General features: G+C 54.0%; 2 protein-coding genes across 2 annotated transcripts in view; both read left to right on the top strand.

Annotated features, from left to right (window-relative positions):
• Positions 1–4,236, top strand: part of LOC136944874 (leucine--tRNA ligase, mitochondrial-like) — a 45,896-nt gene extending 41,660 nt beyond the window's left edge. Inside the window, 3 exon segments of the mRNA XM_067238800.1 lie at positions 34–145; positions 1,597–1,724; positions 3,904–4,236. Coding sequence (XP_067094901.1) covers positions 34–145; positions 1,597–1,724; positions 3,904–4,083 — 420 coding nt within the window. The 3' untranslated portion in view covers positions 4,084–4,236.
• A 7,667-nt stretch (positions 4,237–11,903) lies between these two features.
• LOC136944273 (LIM domain-containing protein 1) overlaps positions 11,904–18,010 on the top strand; it is a 14,554-nt gene continuing 8,447 nt past the window's right edge. Inside the window, exons 1-2 of the mRNA XM_067237960.1 lie at positions 11,904–14,130; positions 16,988–17,089. Coding sequence (XP_067094061.1) covers positions 12,423–14,130; positions 16,988–17,089 — 1,810 coding nt within the window. The 5' untranslated portion in view covers positions 11,904–12,422. The remainder of the gene's footprint in view (positions 14,131–16,987; positions 17,090–18,010) is intronic.

The raw sequence follows: 18,010 nt of genomic DNA, 5'->3' as shown, positions 1-18,010 counted from the left end.
TATGTACGTGTGTGTGTGTGTGTGTGTCACCAGAGTGCGTCGGCTGCTGTGGTGCAGCACAGTGTGGAGTATGAAGAGGCTCTGGCAGCGCTGGTGGTGATGGCTGCTCCCATGGCTCCTCACCTAGCATCTGAGCTCTGGGCTGGTGGGTCCAACACACACACACTTATACACACACATATACATATATACTAGTGGTGGGCATAGATTAATTTTTAAAATCTAGATTAATCTCACTGTAATCTTGGCGTTAATCTAGATTAAAATGGCTCATTTGAATTCCGCCGAAGGCATTCAGAATATGTGTGCTACCCAAATAATGACTAAAAGTAAGTCTTTGAGAACGGGTTTCTCAAGCCAGGTGGCGCATTTGACCTGGAGCTCATCTCCTGTTTCCAAAATGCATCACAAACTGCTTGAGAAAGCTGTTCTACTATGATAATTGGTGATGAAAATAAATTATGTTCAATAAGATTTACTTGTGTTTATTAGATTAGTTAGCTTGGCTGATAGAGCTGTGCTGACGGGCTTGCCTCGGTTGCACTCGTGGTTTGACGACGACTCTTCCCCTGCGCTACATCAGTGCTTGGCCCGGCATCTTCCGCATTAGCTAAGGGATGCTTTGCGTTTAGGTGGTATTTGAGACTGGAAGAACTCCTACAGTAAACTAATTCCGCATAGCACAAGGTGCAAACAACCTTACTGTAAGTCGCTCTGGATAAGAGCGTCTGCTAAAAATGACTAAATGTAAACCTTAGTCTTGTCGAGGTTTCCATTGGAAAGCTTCTTAAAAATACATTTTCCCTGAAGCAAACCAGGCGGCTTCATAGCTGCATCCATGTTAGCACGTCACGTTTGATGTGATAATTTCATACACAAGGCATACACACAGGTTCGAAGACTCGTTCTCACCCCCTACAGTGCAATTCGGCTAGGTATGCATCCGCGCAAAAATATCAAGGTGAAAGTCATCATAGCTTGCGTAGTATAGACCCAGCTCCCAACCCAACTTTGAGAATAGATTAACGGCGATATTTTTTTTATCGCCGATAAGAGTTGCAGCGTGTTAACGCCGATAACGGCCCACCACTAATATATACGCACACCCAAACACACACATGTATATACACGTGTGTGGGTTATGGGGAGTTCTTTGGAAAAGCATATCTTCCTTCTGATAGCTTCAGTGAGGGAATCTTACAGGAAGTGTGTGTGCGTACGTGTGTGTGTGTGTGTGTGTAGGGTGGAGTAAATGATTGTGGGGTATGTACTGGACAGGATGTGGTGTCTGTAAGGCTGACAGGGGATTGGTTGCTGTTAGTGGATCTGATTGGACTGTGTGTGTGTGTGTGTGTGTGAGAGAGGGGGGGGGGGGAGGAAGTTGACAGATACTCTCTTATCTATTGTTAGATGGTCTCATGAGTTACTCATGTCTATATGTGGTCTGTGTGTGTGTGTCTGTATGGTGTGTGTCTCTGTATGGTGTGTGTGTCTGTATGGTGTGTGTCTGCATGGTGTGTGTCTCTGTATGGTGTGTGTGTCTGTATGGTGTGTGTGTGTGTGTGTGTGTGTCTGCATGGTGTGTGTGTGTCCCAGGTCTGAGCCAGGTCAGGACGCCCCCCAGCCCTGGTGTGTCCTGGGGGGAGGAGGTGCTGCAGCAGCCCTGGCCCAGCGTGGATCCCCTCTACTTGGACTCCCCCGACACCCTGGAGCTGGCCGTGAGGGTGAGACACACACACACACACCCTGGTGAGACACACACACACAGACAGACCCTGGAGCTGGCCGTGAGGGTGAGACACACACACACACACCCTGGTGAGACACACACACACAGACAGACCCTGGAGCTGGCCGTGAGGGTGAGACACACACACACACAGACAGACCCTGGAGCTGGCCGTGAGGGTGAGACACACACACACACAGACAGACCCTGGAGCTGGCCGTGAGGGTGAGACACACACACACACACCCTGGTGAGACACACACACACACACAGACAGACCCTGGAGCTGGCCGTGAGGGTGAGACACACACACACACAGACCCTGGAGCTGGCCGTGAGGGTGAGACACACACACACACACCCTGGTGAGACACACACACACAGACAGACCCTGGAGCTGGCCGTGAGGGTGAGACACACACACACACAGACAGACCCTGGAGCTGGCCGTGAGGGTGAGACACACACACACACACCCTGGTGAGACACACACACACACACAGACAGACCCTGGAGCTGGCCGTGAGGGTGAGACACACACACACACAGACAGACCCTGGAGCTGGCCATGAGGGTGAGACACACACACACACACCCTGGTGAGACACACACACACACACACACACACACAGACAGACCCTGGAGCTGGCCGTGAGGGTGAGACACACACACACACAGACAGACCCTGGAGCTGGCCGTGAGGGTGAGACACACACACACACAGACAGACCCTGGAGCTGGCCGTGAGGGTGAGACACACACACACACAGACAGACCCTGGAGCTGGCCGTGAGGGTGAGACACACACACACCCTGGAGCTGGCCGTGAGGGTGAGACACACACACCCTGGAGCTGGCCGTGAGGGTGAGACACACACACACACACACCCTGGAGCTGGCCGTGAGGGTGAGACACACACACACCCTGGAGCTGGCCGTGAGGGTGAGACACACACACACCCTGGAGCTGGCCGTGAGGGTGAGACACACACACACACCATGGAGCTGGCCGTGAGGGTGAGACACACACACACACCCTGGTGAGACACACACACACACACCCTGGTGAGACACACACACACCCTGGAGCTGGCCGTGAGGGTGAGACACACACACACACCCTGGTGAGACACACACACACACACCATGGTGCTGGCCGTGAGGGTGAGACACACACACACACCCTGGTGAGACACACACACACACACACCCTGGAGCTGGCCGTGAGGGTGAGACACACACACACACCCTGGTGAGACACACACACACACACCATGGTGCTGGCCGTGAGGGTGAGACACACACACACTCTTTTGTATATACTTTAAGTTTCACTCAGTACTCTTTAACCCAGTCACAGGTCTATGCTTGGCACACACTCTGTCATTTACAGAGCCTGTGTTTAGTTTATGTGTACGTGTGTGTGTGCGCGTGTGTGTGTGTTTACTATGGGTGTGTGTGTTTAGCTTCATGTCAAAAGTTCAGCTCTTACTTTAAACAGACAAGTGGGTAATGATTAAAGGCACAATACACCTTCCCTCCCACTCTCTCTACCTCTCTCTCTCCCTCCTTCCCTCTACTTCTCTCTTCCTCCTTCACTCTCTATCCCTCTCCTTCAGTCTCTCTCTCCCTCCCTCACTCACCTTCCCTCACTCCTTCACTCTCCCTCTCCCTTGTTCATTCCCTCTCTCTTTCTCTCTCTCTCTCTCTCTCTCTCTCTCTCTCTCTCTCTCTCTCTCTCTCTCTCTCTCTCTCTCTCTCTCTCTCTCTCTCTCTCTCTATCTCTCTCACTCTCACTCACTCACTCACTCTATCTTGCTCTCCCTCTCTTTCTCCTTCCTTCCCTCTCTCTCTCTCCCTCTCTCACTCTGAGCCCCCCTCTCCACTTCTCTCTGCCTCTCTTTCTGTGGATGAACATTGCACACAATAAATATACATGGAGTCCTTTACAGCAGAGGGATTTACACACCTCACACACCACACATACGCACACATACACAGATGCACCACTCTCCCTCACAAACATTGACACAGTTAATAAGTACTGACCTCTCTGACCCCCTCCCCCCTCTCTCTCTTCTGCTCTCCTCCTCCCTCTCTCTCCTTCCCTCTCTTCTCCTCTCCACCTCTCTCTCCTCTTTCTTCCCCCCTCCCCTCCCCGCTCCTCCCTCCAGATCAACAACAGGCTGTGTGGTACCATCACGGTGTCCCGCCTCGTATCCCAGGATGCCGAGCAGGTGCGTCGGCTGGTTCTGGAGAGCCCCCTCGGACAGCGTCTCCTTGGCAACCGGCCCATCAAGAGAGCCATCCTGTCCCCCCGGACGGCCCTCATCAACTTCCTCCTGGAGGAGTGACACTCTCTCCACGCCACGGATTGACTTCCTGAGACATTCTTGAGTCATGGGTTTTTATACCACAAAGCGGATAGTTGGACTAATTTATTTTTTACGATGGGAGAGTGATGATAATGTCGTTATGGTGGATGTCTAGTTATATAAAATATATACTGTCTCTAAGCCTGGCTTGTGGTTAATGTGTCAACATTGAAGCAACTGGAATTCTTGACATTCTGTCAAGTCTATCTCAATCTTGTCTCACTCTGTCTTGCTCTCTCTCTTCTTCCCTTCCCCCCCTCCCCCCTCTTTGAGTCTTATCAGTGTCTGCTCCCTCTGTCACCATACATGACCCTCCATCCAGCCAGTCAACATTTCAGCCCTCCAGCCAGTCAGCCAGCCAGTCAGCCCTCCAGCCAGCCAGAAAGTCAGCCCTCCAGCCAGTCAGCCAGCCAGCCAGCTAGTCAGCCCTCCAGCCAGCCAGTCAGCCCTCCAGCCAGCCAGTCAGCCCTCCAGCCAGCCAGAAAGTCAGCCCTCCAGCCAGCCAGCCAGTCAGCTCTCCAGCCAGCCAGCTAGTCAGCCCTCCAGCCAGCCAGCCAGTCAGCCCTCCAGCCAGCCAGTCAGCCCTCCATCCAGCCAGCCAGTCAGCCCTCCGGCCAGCCAGTCAGCCCTCCAGCCAGCCAGCCAGTCAGCCCTCCATCGAGCCAGCCAGTCAGCCCTCTAGCCAGCTAGTCAGCCCTCTAGCCAGCCAGTCAGCCCTCCAGCCAGTCAGCCCTCCAGTCAGCCCTCCAGCCAGCCAGCCAATCAGCCCTCCAGCCAGCCAGCCAATCAGCCCTCCAGCCCGCCAGTCAGCCCTCCAGCCAGTCAGCCCTCCAGCCAGCCAGCCAGTCAGCCCTCCAGCCAGCCAGCTAGTCAGCCAGCCAGCCAGTCAGCCCTCCAGCCAGCCAGCTAGTCAGCCCTCCAGCCAGTCAGCCAGCCAGCCAGTCAGCCCTCCAGCCAGCCAGCTAGTCAGCCAGCCAGTCAGCCAGCCAGCCAGTCAGCTCTCCAGCCAGCCAGCTAGTCAGCCCTCCAGCCAGCCAGCCAGCTAGTCAGCCCTCTAGCCAGCCAGCCAGTCAGCCCTCCAGTCAGCCCTCCAGCCAGCCAGCCAGTCAGCCCTCCAGCCCGCCAGTCAGCCCTACAGCCAGCCAGCCAGTCAGCCCTCCAGCCAGCCAGTCAGCCCTCCAGCCAGCCAGCTAGTCAGCCCTCCAGCCAGCCAGCCAGCCCTCCAGCCAGCCAGCTAGTCAGCCCTCCAGCCAGCCAGTCAGCCCTCCAGCCAGCCAGCCAGTCAGCCCTCCAGCCAGCCAGCTAGTCAGCCCTCCAGCCAGCCAGCCAGTCAGCCCTCCAGCCAGCCAGCTAGTCAGCCCTCCAGCCAGCCAGTCAGCCAGCCAGCCAGTCAGCCCTCCAGCCAGCCAGCTAGTCAGCCAGCCAGTCAGCCAGCCAGCTCTCTCTCTCTCTCTCTCTCTCTCTCTCTCTCTCTATCTCTCTCACTCTCACTCACTCACTCACTCTATCTTGCTCTCCCTCTCTTTCTCCTTCCTTCCCTCTCTCTCTCTCCCTCTCTCACTCTGAGCCCCCCTCTCCACTTCTCTCTGCCTCTCTTTCTGTGGATGAACATTGCACACAATAAATATACATGGAGTCCTTTACAGCAGAGGGATTTACACACCTCACACACCACACATACGCACACATACACAGATGCACCACTCTCCCTCACAAACATTGACACAGTTAATAAGTACTGACCTCTCTGACCCCCTCCCCCCTCTCTCTCTTCTGCTCTCCTCCTCCCTCTCTCTCCTTCCCTCTCTTCTCCTCTCCACCTCTCTCTCCTCTTTCTTCCCCCCTCCCCTCCCCGCTCCTCCCTCCAGATCAACAACAGGCTGTGTGGTACCATCACGGTGTCCCGCCTCGTATCCCAGGATGCCGAGCAGGTGCGTCGGCTGGTTCTGGAGAGCCCCCTCGGACAGCGTCTCCTTGGCAACCGGCCCATCAAGAGAGCCATCCTGTCCCCCCGGACGGCCCTCATCAACTTCCTCCTGGAGGAGTGACACTCTCTCCACGCCACGGATTGACTTCCTGAGACATTCTTGAGTCATGGGTTTTTATACCACAAAGCGGATAGTTGGACTAATTTATTTTTTACGATGGGAGAGTGATGATAATGTCGTTATGGTGGATGTCTAGTTATATAAAATATATACTGTCTCTAAGCCTGGCTTGTGGTTAATGTGTCAACATTGAAGCAACTGGAATTCTTGACATTCTGTCAAGTCTATCTCAATCTTGTCTCACTCTGTCTTGCTCTCTCTCTTCTTCCCTTCCCCCCCTCCCCCCTCTTTGAGTCTTATCAGTGTCTGCTCCCTCTGTCACCATACATGACCCTCCATCCAGCCAGTCAACATTTCAGCCCTCCAGCCAGTCAGCCAGCCAGTCAGCCCTCCAGCCAGCCAGAAAGTCAGCCCTCCAGCCAGTCAGCCAGCCAGCCAGCTAGTCAGCCCTCCAGCCAGCCAGTCAGCCCTCCAGCCAGCCAGTCAGCCCTCCAGCCAGCCAGAAAGTCAGCCCTCCAGCCAGCCAGCCAGTCAGCTCTCCAGCCAGCCAGCTAGTCAGCCCTCCAGCCAGCCAGCCAGTCAGCCCTCCAGCCAGCCAGTCAGCCCTCCATCCAGCCAGCCAGTCAGCCCTCCGGCCAGCCAGTCAGCCCTCCAGCCAGCCAGCCAGTCAGCCCTCCATCGAGCCAGCCAGTCAGCCCTCTAGCCAGCTAGTCAGCCCTCTAGCCAGCCAGTCAGCCCTCCAGCCAGTCAGCCCTCCAGTCAGCCCTCCAGCCAGCCAGCCAATCAGCCCTCCAGCCAGCCAGCCAATCAGCCCTCCAGCCCGCCAGTCAGCCCTCCAGCCAGTCAGCCCTCCAGCCAGCCAGCCAGTCAGCCCTCCAGCCAGCCAGCTAGTCAGCCAGCCAGCCAGTCAGCCCTCCAGCCAGCCAGCTAGTCAGCCCTCCAGCCAGTCAGCCAGCCAGCCAGTCAGCCCTCCAGCCAGCCAGCTAGTCAGCCAGCCAGTCAGCCAGCCAGCCAGTCAGCTCTCCAGCCAGCCAGCTAGTCAGCCCTCCAGCCAGCCAGCCAGCTAGTCAGCCCTCTAGCCAGCCAGCCAGTCAGCCCTCCAGTCAGCCCTCCAGCCAGCCAGCCAGTCAGCCCTCCAGCCCGCCAGTCAGCCCTACAGCCAGCCAGCCAGTCAGCCCTCCAGCCAGCCAGTCAGCCCTCCAGCCAGCCAGCTAGTCAGCCCTCCAGCCAGCCAGCCAGCCCTCCAGCCAGCCAGCTAGTCAGCCCTCCAGCCAGCCAGTCAGCCCTCCAGCCAGCCAGCCAGTCAGCCCTCCAGCCAGCCAGCTAGTCAGCCCTCCAGCCAGCCAGCCAGTCAGCCCTCCAGCCAGCCAGCTAGTCAGCCCTCCAGCCAGCCAGTCAGCCAGCCAGCCAGTCAGCCCTCCAGCCAGCCAGCTAGTCAGCCAGCCAGTCAGCCAGCCAGCCAGTCAGCTCTCCAGCCAGCCAGCTAGTCAGCCCTCCAGCCAGCCAGTCAGCCAGCCAGCCAGCTAGTCAGCCCTCTAGCCAGCCAGCCAGTCAGCCCTCCAGCCAGCCAGTCAGCCCTCCAGCCAGCCAGCCAGTCAGCCCTCCAGCCCGCCAGTCAGCCCTACAGCCAGCCAGCCAGTCAGCCCTCCAGCCAGCCAGCCAGTCAGCCCTCCAGCCAGCCAGCTAGTCAGCCCTCCAGCCAGCCAGCCAGCCCTCCAGCCAGCCAGCCCTCCAGCCAGCCAGCTAGTCAGCCCTCCAGCCAGCCAGTCAGCCCTCCAGCCAGCCAGTCAGCCCTCCAGCCAGCCAGCCAGTCAGCCCTCCAGCCAGCCAGCTAGTCAGCCCTCCAGCCAGCCAGTCAGCCCTCCAGCCAGCCAGCCCTCCAGCCAGCCAGTCAGCCCTCCAGCCAGCCAGCCAGTCAGCCCTACAGCCAGGCAGCCAGGCCCTGTGTGTTTACAGAGCACCACAGGGGGTGTCTGTATGAGCTGAATGGAACGTGACGCTCTGTTTGGCTTCTAGAACACCCATTGTGTTCCGCTGCCCTGCTTCCAGAACCCTCCCTTTACGTCACTGTGGATATGAGCATCTGCTTAAAGAATGTGTCACTAGTATTATTAAACGTGTGTTTATAGCTTCAAACCCTCTCTGCTCAGAGATACTGTCTCCACAGCCTAGACACCCAATACCCAGGGGCAGTTCTGGTGGGAGGGAAGTGGGGGTAGAAGTGCCCCTGTGACAACAAGCTTGGACCCTTTTGTGGCCCCTCTAAATGTTGAGTCTGAATAATTATAAACATGGTCTTTGGCCTGTGAATACCTGCAATGCCGTGAAGAAAACAAACAATAATATTTAGTGTAACTGGCCCCTCTGTATGTTGCTGTGGATACTCTGTTGCTGCTTTAAATAACTCACCCAGAATGATTCTACAGAACCCCCCCTGCACGCACACACACACACACCACCACCCCCACCCCTGCACACACACCACCTTGTGTGAATGTGGGGTTTTTACCTCACTTCCTGTGTGAATGTGTGTGTGGTGGGTCTCCTGAGTGACATGAACACTGAGGCCTGCGTGCAGGGTCAGCGCCAGGAGAATACTGGGCGAGAGACAGACAGAGAGAGAGACAGGGAGAGAAACTGGGCGAGAGACAGGGAGAGAAACTGGGCGAGAGACAGGGAGAGAAACTGGGCGAGAGACAGAGAGAGAGACAGGGAGAGAAACTGGGCGAGAGACAAAGACAGACAGGGAGAGAAACTGGGCGAGAGACAAAGAGAGACAGGGAGAGAAACTGGGCGAGAGACAGAGAGAGACAGGGAAAGAAACTGGGCGAGAGACAGAGAGAGAGAGAGACAGGGAAAGAAACTGGGCGGGAGACAGAGAGAGAAACTCAGAAACTGAGAGAGGGGTTAACAAAGAGAGGGGTTAACAGAGGACAGGGGGGTGCCTTTTTCCCGCCATCAGCCCCTGACCTTTAACCCCACATACTCTCTGGCCGTCAGGTGACAGGAAATGGCTCTCAGTGGAGACAGAATAACAGGAAGAGACGCCAGGAATGAGGGTGAAGGAGCGAGACCCCTCCTCTCTGCTCCTGTCAGACACACTTCCTGTGGCTGCTGCTGATCTCCCTCTCTCTAGTCTCTCCCCTGGTGTCTCCTCTGGTCTCTCTAGTCTCTCCCCTGGTGTCTCCTCTGGTCTCTCTAGTCTCTCCCCTGGTGTCTCCTCTGGTCTCTCTAGTCTCTCCCCTGGTGTCTCCTCTGGTCTCTCTCTCCCCTGGTGTCTCCTCTGGTCTCTCTAGTCTCTCCCCTGGTGTCTCCTCTGGTCTCTCTAGTCTCTCACCTGGTGTCTCTGTATGGAAGTAAATCAGTGACATTAAAATTCAGATCCCAAAAATTCAATTAAAATAGAACAAAATTCAGGCTGCTCAAAGTCGAATGGTGAAATTTATATCCCAAAAAATGGAGCCAAAAAAATATTCCGATTGCAACATCCAGGATACCATGGTATTGCTTGTCTCAGACCGGACCTCTCTCCTCAGACCCCAGGCTTTGATTGTATGACTGATCTGCATGCATGACTGCCTGCAGCTACACCTGGATGAGAGGGGTCTGAGGAGAGAGGTCTGCAGCTGGACCCTTCTCGGAGAAGTGAGATGGTTCGACTGCATTCAGGCTCAATTGTCATACCTATCCTAGGTATCCCTGATGTTGCAATATGAATTTGTTTGGCTCTGAATTTTGTTATATTTTTCTTGAATTTCCAGCATTTTTTATTGAACAGCAACCTGAATTTCCAAACCTATAATTTTTTATCTGGTTAAAAAAAGTATTATAATAATAATAATATTTCCATTTTGAAGAGGGGAATTGAAAATCAACAAATTCGGTGGTCTTTAAATTTCAATATTAAGTATTCAAAGCCTTTTAAAATTCAACACATTATGTCACTGATTTGCTTCCATACCTCTGGTGTCTCCTAGTCTCTGGTCTTCTGGATCAAAAGTTGTAGATAAGAGCACATTCCATGGCTTTGTGAAATGGAAGCTCATTTCCCAGGCACGACCCATGCACAGTATCCCCCCCGACAGCCATTCAAACAAACTCAAAAGCTCAGTAAGTATTTGTGTCAGTGACTGCCCTCCGGTCATTTGACACTTCCGTCAGAGTTGCAGTTTCCATGGCTACCAGAGTAACTGAAGAGGCAGCAGTCTGTGGTGACTCACTTCCTGGTATCACAGTCTCAGTCACCAGCCTGAGAAGCACTTGGACTAGCTTTCAGGAGTCTGGGTACTTTGTTCCACCTCACCCCCACCTCTGCCTCCTTCTTACCCCTCTCCCTCCACCTCACCTATCCCCTCTCCCTTACCCCCCCATACCTCCTTCTCATCCCTCTATCCTCCCTCCTTCTCCCCCCTCTCCCTCCACCTCTCCAGTAGTAATAGTGGAGTGTGAAAGGCTTGTGGTTGTAGACAGCTTCTGTCTGAAGAGTAACTATTCCCACCAAGACCAGGAAGCTAGTGGTTAAGAGCTTAATAGCATCTAAAACCTTGTGGTTTCCCTTTCTATTTCTCCCTCCCTCTCTCCTTCTTTCTCTCCCTCTTTCTCACGTTTCTCTCTCCCTCCCTTTCTCTCTCGCTCTATCTCTTCCTTTCTATTTCCCTCCCTCTTTCTCTCCCTCCCTCTCTCTCCCCATCCTCGTCTCCCCAGAGGTGGCAGGGCTCGTCTAACAATCTTGAGTTGGCCGTGCGTCTTGTCCTCCTGTGATTGGCTGGTGGTGAGGTGTGTGTGCGTGAGAACGCTCCAGGGCCAGGTCTAGATCTGCGCACGGCCTGTGTTGTGGCCCTGGCTTCCTCCATTACAGATGGCTGGGGTACATATAAACAGTCTGGTGTCATTACAGCCCTGCGGCGACAGATGCTAGCTCCACACTTCCTTAGCCGTCTCCACGGCTACCAGGCACAGACTATGGGATGTGTTCGGTCGTGCAACATTGGAATAAGGGTCTGTGATTGAGCACTTGTTAAGACTCTTACTATCCCCATCCTTACCCATCACACACACACACACACACACTTCCAGAGCTCCACCATGACCCTGTCAGTTTCTCCATAATGGGGAGAGGACATGAGAGGGTGGTGTGAGGTGGTGTCGGTAGGTACATTGATGAAGCTCCTGGATCCTGGAAGGGGGCTCAAGCTTATTTACGCCACGGGACTGGAAGGAGTAGCCTATATATTATATCATATATACAGTATGTGTTATGTTTACTAGGTATATATTTCCCACTCTTATCACTGGAAGCTGTTCTCAGTGACTTTTTATCACAGTGTTCTATCACAGTTTTATGAATTCTAGATTAGGGCCTGTGGAAGCTTATCTTTTGATTCAGGTTGAGATGTGTTTTTCGAGGGTGTGTTAACACAGACTCGTGGTTTTGCAATTAATTCCGTTCACTTTTTTATATTTCGTTACTCATGATTTATACACTCTGATTTAGATGCTATATGTGGGTCTTGCGCAGTTGCGCGTGCGGACTACACCGTCACGTCTTGACCCCAGTCATCTCCGGATCACTGTTCCTTTAAAAACTAACCGCTGCCTGTCTCACGGTGTCCCTATCCACTCCGCTCAAGATCTCCGGTTACGTATCACCGTCAACAGTTGCCTACGTCAAAGTTCTCTATTTTATGAATCCAAGTTAGACTGCGTAGGGATTTAGGCCACGGTGCGTTTTCACCAATCAGCGGGGACGTTTCGGCTGCCACACAGTAAACTAACATCAAGTTGTTGAATGGAAGTTTCTGCTTGCCTTAAGTGAGGGCTAAAAGGGGGCCGTTTTGAACCGTGAGCTATCTGATCCGACTTTCTAACCAGACTGCATCCTGTTGTGAGCAGAGCGGGACAAGCTCACCGAGGAATACGCTTCTCGTGACTTTTCCAATAGCCTATATTCTAAGGAGTCTCCGGGACCGTTGAAACACCGGGACAAACTGTTCTTCAACTTGTTCAGGATCCACGTTGGAAGCACCCGTGACGGTGCTCTAGGCTGTAGACCGTAAACTTTTACTTTAGGACTGACAGATGGACCTTTGGAGTTTAATCTTTCGAGTTTGCGTGCTATGAATAACTTTTCTTTTTAATCAGCTACCGGAATTTGAACCGAGTTTTTCGTTAGTTTTTAGGTATTTTAAAACTTAACTTCAGCCTCTGTTTTAATATTTTGTGTAAAATAAGATTTTTTGGGTTAGTTAGTCTACTCTACGACACTTCAAAATGGATAAATACGATGATTTGGGTCTTGAGGCGAGTAAATTCATTGAAGACCTGAACATGTACGAGGCGTCTCGAGATGGGCTGTTCAGAATGAGGAGAGACGCAGGGAACAACCCGGACTTTGAAGAAACCAGAAAAGTCTTCGCCACCAAAATGACTAAAATCCACATGCAGAAGCAGCAAGAGGAAATGGCGAAAAACAGCTTGGCCGTGAGAATGAATGGGGGTCACCACAGAGTTACCGACCACACGTTTTACACCAAAGACAGGCCGCCTATCAATAGCTACCGACTGGCGGGTGAAGCAGCGGCCAAACCTCCGATTCTCTCTGGCCCCATGCCGGCTGCCGGTAGCCAGTACGGACCTTACGACGGTCAGAAACAGCACTCAGGACTCCAGCACGAAGTTGCAACCGGCAGAGCATACAACTACGATACCAAGGAGCGTTTGGAGCCGCATTCTTACCAACAACACGCCACGACTGTCCCCGGTTCTGGAAACATGACCCGCACAGTCCCCACATATGGGGGTCATGGCCCCGCCAGCCTTTCGGGTGCCTGGGGTTCCTCCCAGGTTAACCAGCCCCCTCAGGGAGCCTCTTCTGGGGGCAGCCAGCCTCCACCGCCCCAGCCCCAGCGCCACTCTCCTTCCTCCTCCTTCTCCAGTACCCTCCCAGCTCCCAGCTCCCCTGGGCCCCTCCAGAGGCCCCCTGCCGGAGCCGGGGCTGTGAGAGGCTGGGCTGGAGAGTCCTCCATGACAGGGAGACCAGACCTGATTCCCTCCCTGCCTCTGAGTGCCTTCACTGGAGGAGCTGAGCTGTACCTGCCCCAGCCTCAGTCCCAGCCTGCCCCCGTCACACCCCCGCCTCTTGCCTCCTACTCCCCTCCCTCCACTGCCCCTAGACCCTCCACCCAGACAGGTCTCCGTTACAATGGTCAGCCCCAGCCTCAGCCCCAGAGCCCTGGTCCTCTCTCAACAGCCCCGGCCCAAGTGGTAGCCTCTTCCCCGGCCTCACCTCCTCCTCCCTCCCAGTCGGCCCAACCCAGAGCCCTGTCCCCGGCCCGGGCCCTGGCCCCAGGCGCAGTCTTCAGCCAGGGTCAGGGTCCTAGCCAGGCCAGTCAGACTGGCCCTGGGGGCCCCACAGCCCCTGTTCCAGAGTACCCACAGCCCTCCCCTGGACAGGTGGTCTGCAGTGCCCAGGCCCAGATCCAGCCCCGTGCCCAGGCCCAGATCCAGCCCCATGTCCAGGCCCAGCCCCATGTCCAGCCCCATGCCCAGGTCCAGCCCCATGTCCAGGCCCAGGTCCAGCCCCATGCCCAGGCCCAGGTCCAGCCCCATGCCCAGCCCCATGTCCAGCCCCATGCCCAGGTCCAGCCCCATGTCCAGGCCCAGGTCCAGCCCCATGCCCAGGCCCAGGTCCAGCCCCATGCCCAGGCCCAGGTCCAGCCCCATGCCCAGGCCCAGGTCCAGCCCCATGTCCAGGCCCAGCCCCATGTCCAGGCCCAGGTCCAGCCCCATGTCCAGGCCCAGGTCCATCCCCACGCCCAGGTCCAGCCCCAGGCCCAGCCCCCCAGGGCTGTCAGGCTGCCCTGCCAGACCCTCCACGTGCAGCCGGAGCAGGGCTCGTCAGCAGCAGAGCTCCAGCTGGAGGCTCTCACCCAGCGGCTGGAGAAGGAGATGGACGCCCAGCCCACGGCAGAGCACTTCGGTGAGAAGCCCCCCTTTCTGTCCAGCAGAACTATCTACTGTTATACTGCTACTACATAATCTGTCTGCCTGTCTGCCTGCCTGCCTGCTTGTCTGCCTGGCTAGGACCCTGACCCTGGCTGAAGACTGCCTGCCTGTCTGTCTGTCTGTCTGTCTAGTGTACCCAGTGGTAATAATAATTCTATTAAAGCCTGCTGGGAGGGTTGCCAGGTTTGGAAGGTTGTGACCTCATCCCCCTTCAGCTGTCAGGGCTGGGAGGATTACAGTGGAGTCCACATCAATAACCACAGTCATTAGTAACAGGATATGGAGGCTCTGTCATCCTGTCTGGCTGCAACACTCTCTCTCCTCTCTCTCTCCCCCTCTCCTGTCCTCTCTCCTCTCACCTGTCTGATTACAACACACTCTCTCTCCTCTCCCCCTCTCCTGTCCTCTCTCCTCTCACCTGTCTGATTACAACACACTCTCCTCTCCTCTAATCTCTCACTCCCCTCCTCTTCTTTCTTCTCTGTGTGTGTGAGTTTGTGTGTGTGTGTGAGTGTGTGTGCACACATCGTCATTCATACATACTATTCTTGTTCAGGGACATTAGTGGTCAAGTGAGTTGATATATATATACAAGTGAGAAAATACTTTACTGTTTTTAAACATTCAAGAGTATCAAGTCAGGAAGATGCTGTGCAACATAAAGGTCTGCTTCAGTGACAACAGGAAGCAAAAAAGACAATAAGAAAGATGAAATGGATACGTGTGACTAACCAACAAAGCCGGAGGGAGAGGAGAAAGAGGTAGGTGAGGGAGAGAGGGAGAGAGATGGAGGAAGGGATGGATGGATGGATAGAGAGGGAAGGATGGAGGGCGAGAAGGAGGGAGGGAGGTAAAGAGGGAGGGAGAGAGAGAGGGTGAGGGAGGAGGATTTCTTTCCTTCAGCAGCAGTTTCATGAAGGACCTCAGGTCCTGCTTAGAGGGAAGGCTGACAGGAAGTGTGTAACACACAGGAAATGGTTGTGGGCATCTATCATGAAATGGATAGAGAGACAGAGGACCACAACCAGAATACAGAGAGAATAGAACCCGAACCAATATGATCCAATAAGAGTTGTGGACAGTGCTTCATGTGCTCTCTCTGAATACTGGTCCTTAAGCCACTTCTAGATCATCAGCCTTCATCGTTGATGATACAGGGGCTTCTCACACAAGGTATTGTACCGCAGGGACCTTTGAACATGTGACCTCTTAGTCCACAGTCAAATACTCTAACCACTAACCTACTGCATCCCTAGGCTTTCTCTCATGAGAGAGAGAGGGAGAGAGAGAGAGGGAGAGAGAGAGAGGGAGAGAGAGAGAGAGGGAGAGGCTGGGAGGATCAGCTGGTGCATGCTGCGTCCTGATTGGCTGAGCTACAGCTGGAGCTTCTGGGAAAATGAGTCTGGTGCCAAATGTGTTCACCAGGGAAATGGAGAGGAATGTCTGGAGTTGCAGCCTAGGGAGTGTGTGTGTGTGTGTGAGTGTGTGTCTGGTTAAGGGATACCCTTCCTGTAGCTGGATGAATGATTCGACTAGCAGAGAGATTTAGGGATTTAGAGGAAAGTTTATGGAAGCACTAGAACCTGGCTGGAAGTGTGTGTGTGTGTCTCTATACTGTATGAGTTGCTGAGTTTTTACTCCTTTTCAGTGGCTCATTAACGTGTGAGTTTGTGTTTGTGTGTGTGTGGGTGGGTTGGGGAGAGTTCACTAGTCCAGAGAAAGCCTTTCACACACACTCACACACACACACACACACACACACACACAGCATGTTCTGGATGGGCTGTCAGAGTGGGAGCCAATAGGAGCTGAGATGATGTCATCTGTCAATAGGCGGATAGGATGAATGAATCCATCATCAAAACACTCCTTTTCTCTCCTGTGTGTGTGTGTGTTTGACTATGTCCGTGTGTGTGTGTGTGTGTGCGTATGTGTTTGTGTGTGTGAGCCATGAGTGTGTAACTCTTGTGGCATGTGACATTATAAAGATATTACATACATTTATTCCAGTGTGACAATCAAACTGTGTGTATGTGGGTGTGTATGGTAGTCACACTGTGTGTATGTGGGTGTGTATGGTAGTCACACTGTGTATGTGGGTGTGTATGGTAGTCACACTGTGTGTATGTGGTTGTGTGTGTGGTCTGGTCTCACCTGGTCTGGTCTGGTCTCACCTGGTCTACTCAGGTCTGGTTTCACCTGGTCTGTTCTGGTCTCACCTGTTCTGGTCTCACCTGGTCTGGTCTCACCTGGTCTGGTCTCACCTGGTCTGGTCTGGTCTTCTAGCACACAAACACGTCCTATGTACACACACTCAGATGGAGAGGGAGAGTGAGGTCAAGAGGAACAGTATCTCTTTATCTGTCTCTTTCCTCCCTCAGCTTCACACTGGCCGGCTGTTGGGGTGTCGACTCTACACACATGCTTTCTCTGGACAGGAGACTTGAGAGAGAAAGGGTGTGTGTGTCTGTGTGTATAAATGAATGTTTAGTAGGAGCTAATGACAGTGTTCAACTGACAGAGTCGTCAGTGCCTGTGCCAATCCTAACAAGCAAACCTGAACTGGTTTCCCCTTTCACTGACACAACTTCCTCCTCATTCAACTCTCTCATGTCTGCTCCACTTGATGTCTCTATTGTTGCTGTATGACACTGCTGTGCATGTGTAACCGTGTGTGTGTGTAACCATGTGTGTGTGTAACCATGTGCGTGTGTAACCATGTGCGTGTGTAACCATGTGCGTGTGTAACCATGTGCGTGTGTAACCGTGTGTGTGTGTAACCATGTGTGTGTGTAACCATGTGTGTGTGTAACCGTGTGTGTGTGTTCCAGGGAGCTGTGTGAAGTGTGACCAGCCTGTGTATGGAGCCAGCCAGGCCTGCCAAGCCATGGGCAGCCTCTACCATGACTACTGCTTCACCTGCAGCGCCTGCAGTAAGCAACACACACACACACAGCACATACACAACACAACCCATACACGCACACAACACACACACACAATACATACACACACACACACACAACCATGCACGTACACACAACCAGGGGAGGGGAGGGGAGGGGAGAAAGGAGGAAGACAGAGAGAACAGAAAGGGAGAGGGGACCAGAAAGGGACGCACAGACGAGAGTCTCAGGCATACTGCATACCTCCCATACCTCCATGAGAGGAGAACACATCGCCCCGGCCGGCCCAAGGGGAGAGTGTCCTGGCTGGGGAGGAATGCAGGCGTGTGGGGGTCCGCTGGAGGTTGAGCTCCAGAAAGAGACAGGCTGCTGTTATGATAGCTGGGCCCAGCGGAGAGAGAGCAGCACAGGGCAGAAGGGTGGGGGGCAGGCTGGTCACTGGCTAACCTACCACCCACTGTCAAGTCACACACACACACACACACTGTCTGTTAGCTGGTTAGGCAGCTGCCCCCTCCACCGTCATGCTTCTTGGGTTGCATAACAGAATCTTTATGACCCAAGGAAAATGTGTGTGGCCCTTACCCTGTTCCTGTGTGTGTGTGTGTGTGTGAGATCATTGAAGACGTGGACGTTTAGCGAGCTCCTCCCTGGTGTGAGGGCGGAGGTGGTTCAGGGGCTCAGCTGACCATGTTCGAGAGAGCCTGGGCATAGGAGCCCATCAGGGTGGGGTGGAGGGGTAGCTAAGAGCTAGTTTAGCATATTTAGCCTAGCATATTAACAAGGAGATTAGCGGGGGGGGGGGGGGGAGTGGTATACCTGTCAAACGCTGTCTTAAATTACATAGGGATTGCAATGAATAGTCTTTAAAAATGTGCAACAGTGGAAACACTGTCACACACACTCACACACACAGAGTCACAGTTGTCTAGCTTTCCTAGTGCCTTG

The sequence above is a fragment of the Osmerus mordax genome, chromosome 6 (genome assembly GCF_038355195.1).
Source record: "Osmerus mordax isolate fOsmMor3 chromosome 6, fOsmMor3.pri, whole genome shotgun sequence".
Lineage (NCBI taxonomy): Eukaryota > Metazoa > Chordata > Actinopteri > Osmeriformes > Osmeridae > Osmerus > Osmerus mordax.
This window is presented reverse-complemented; position numbering and strand designations above follow the sequence as displayed.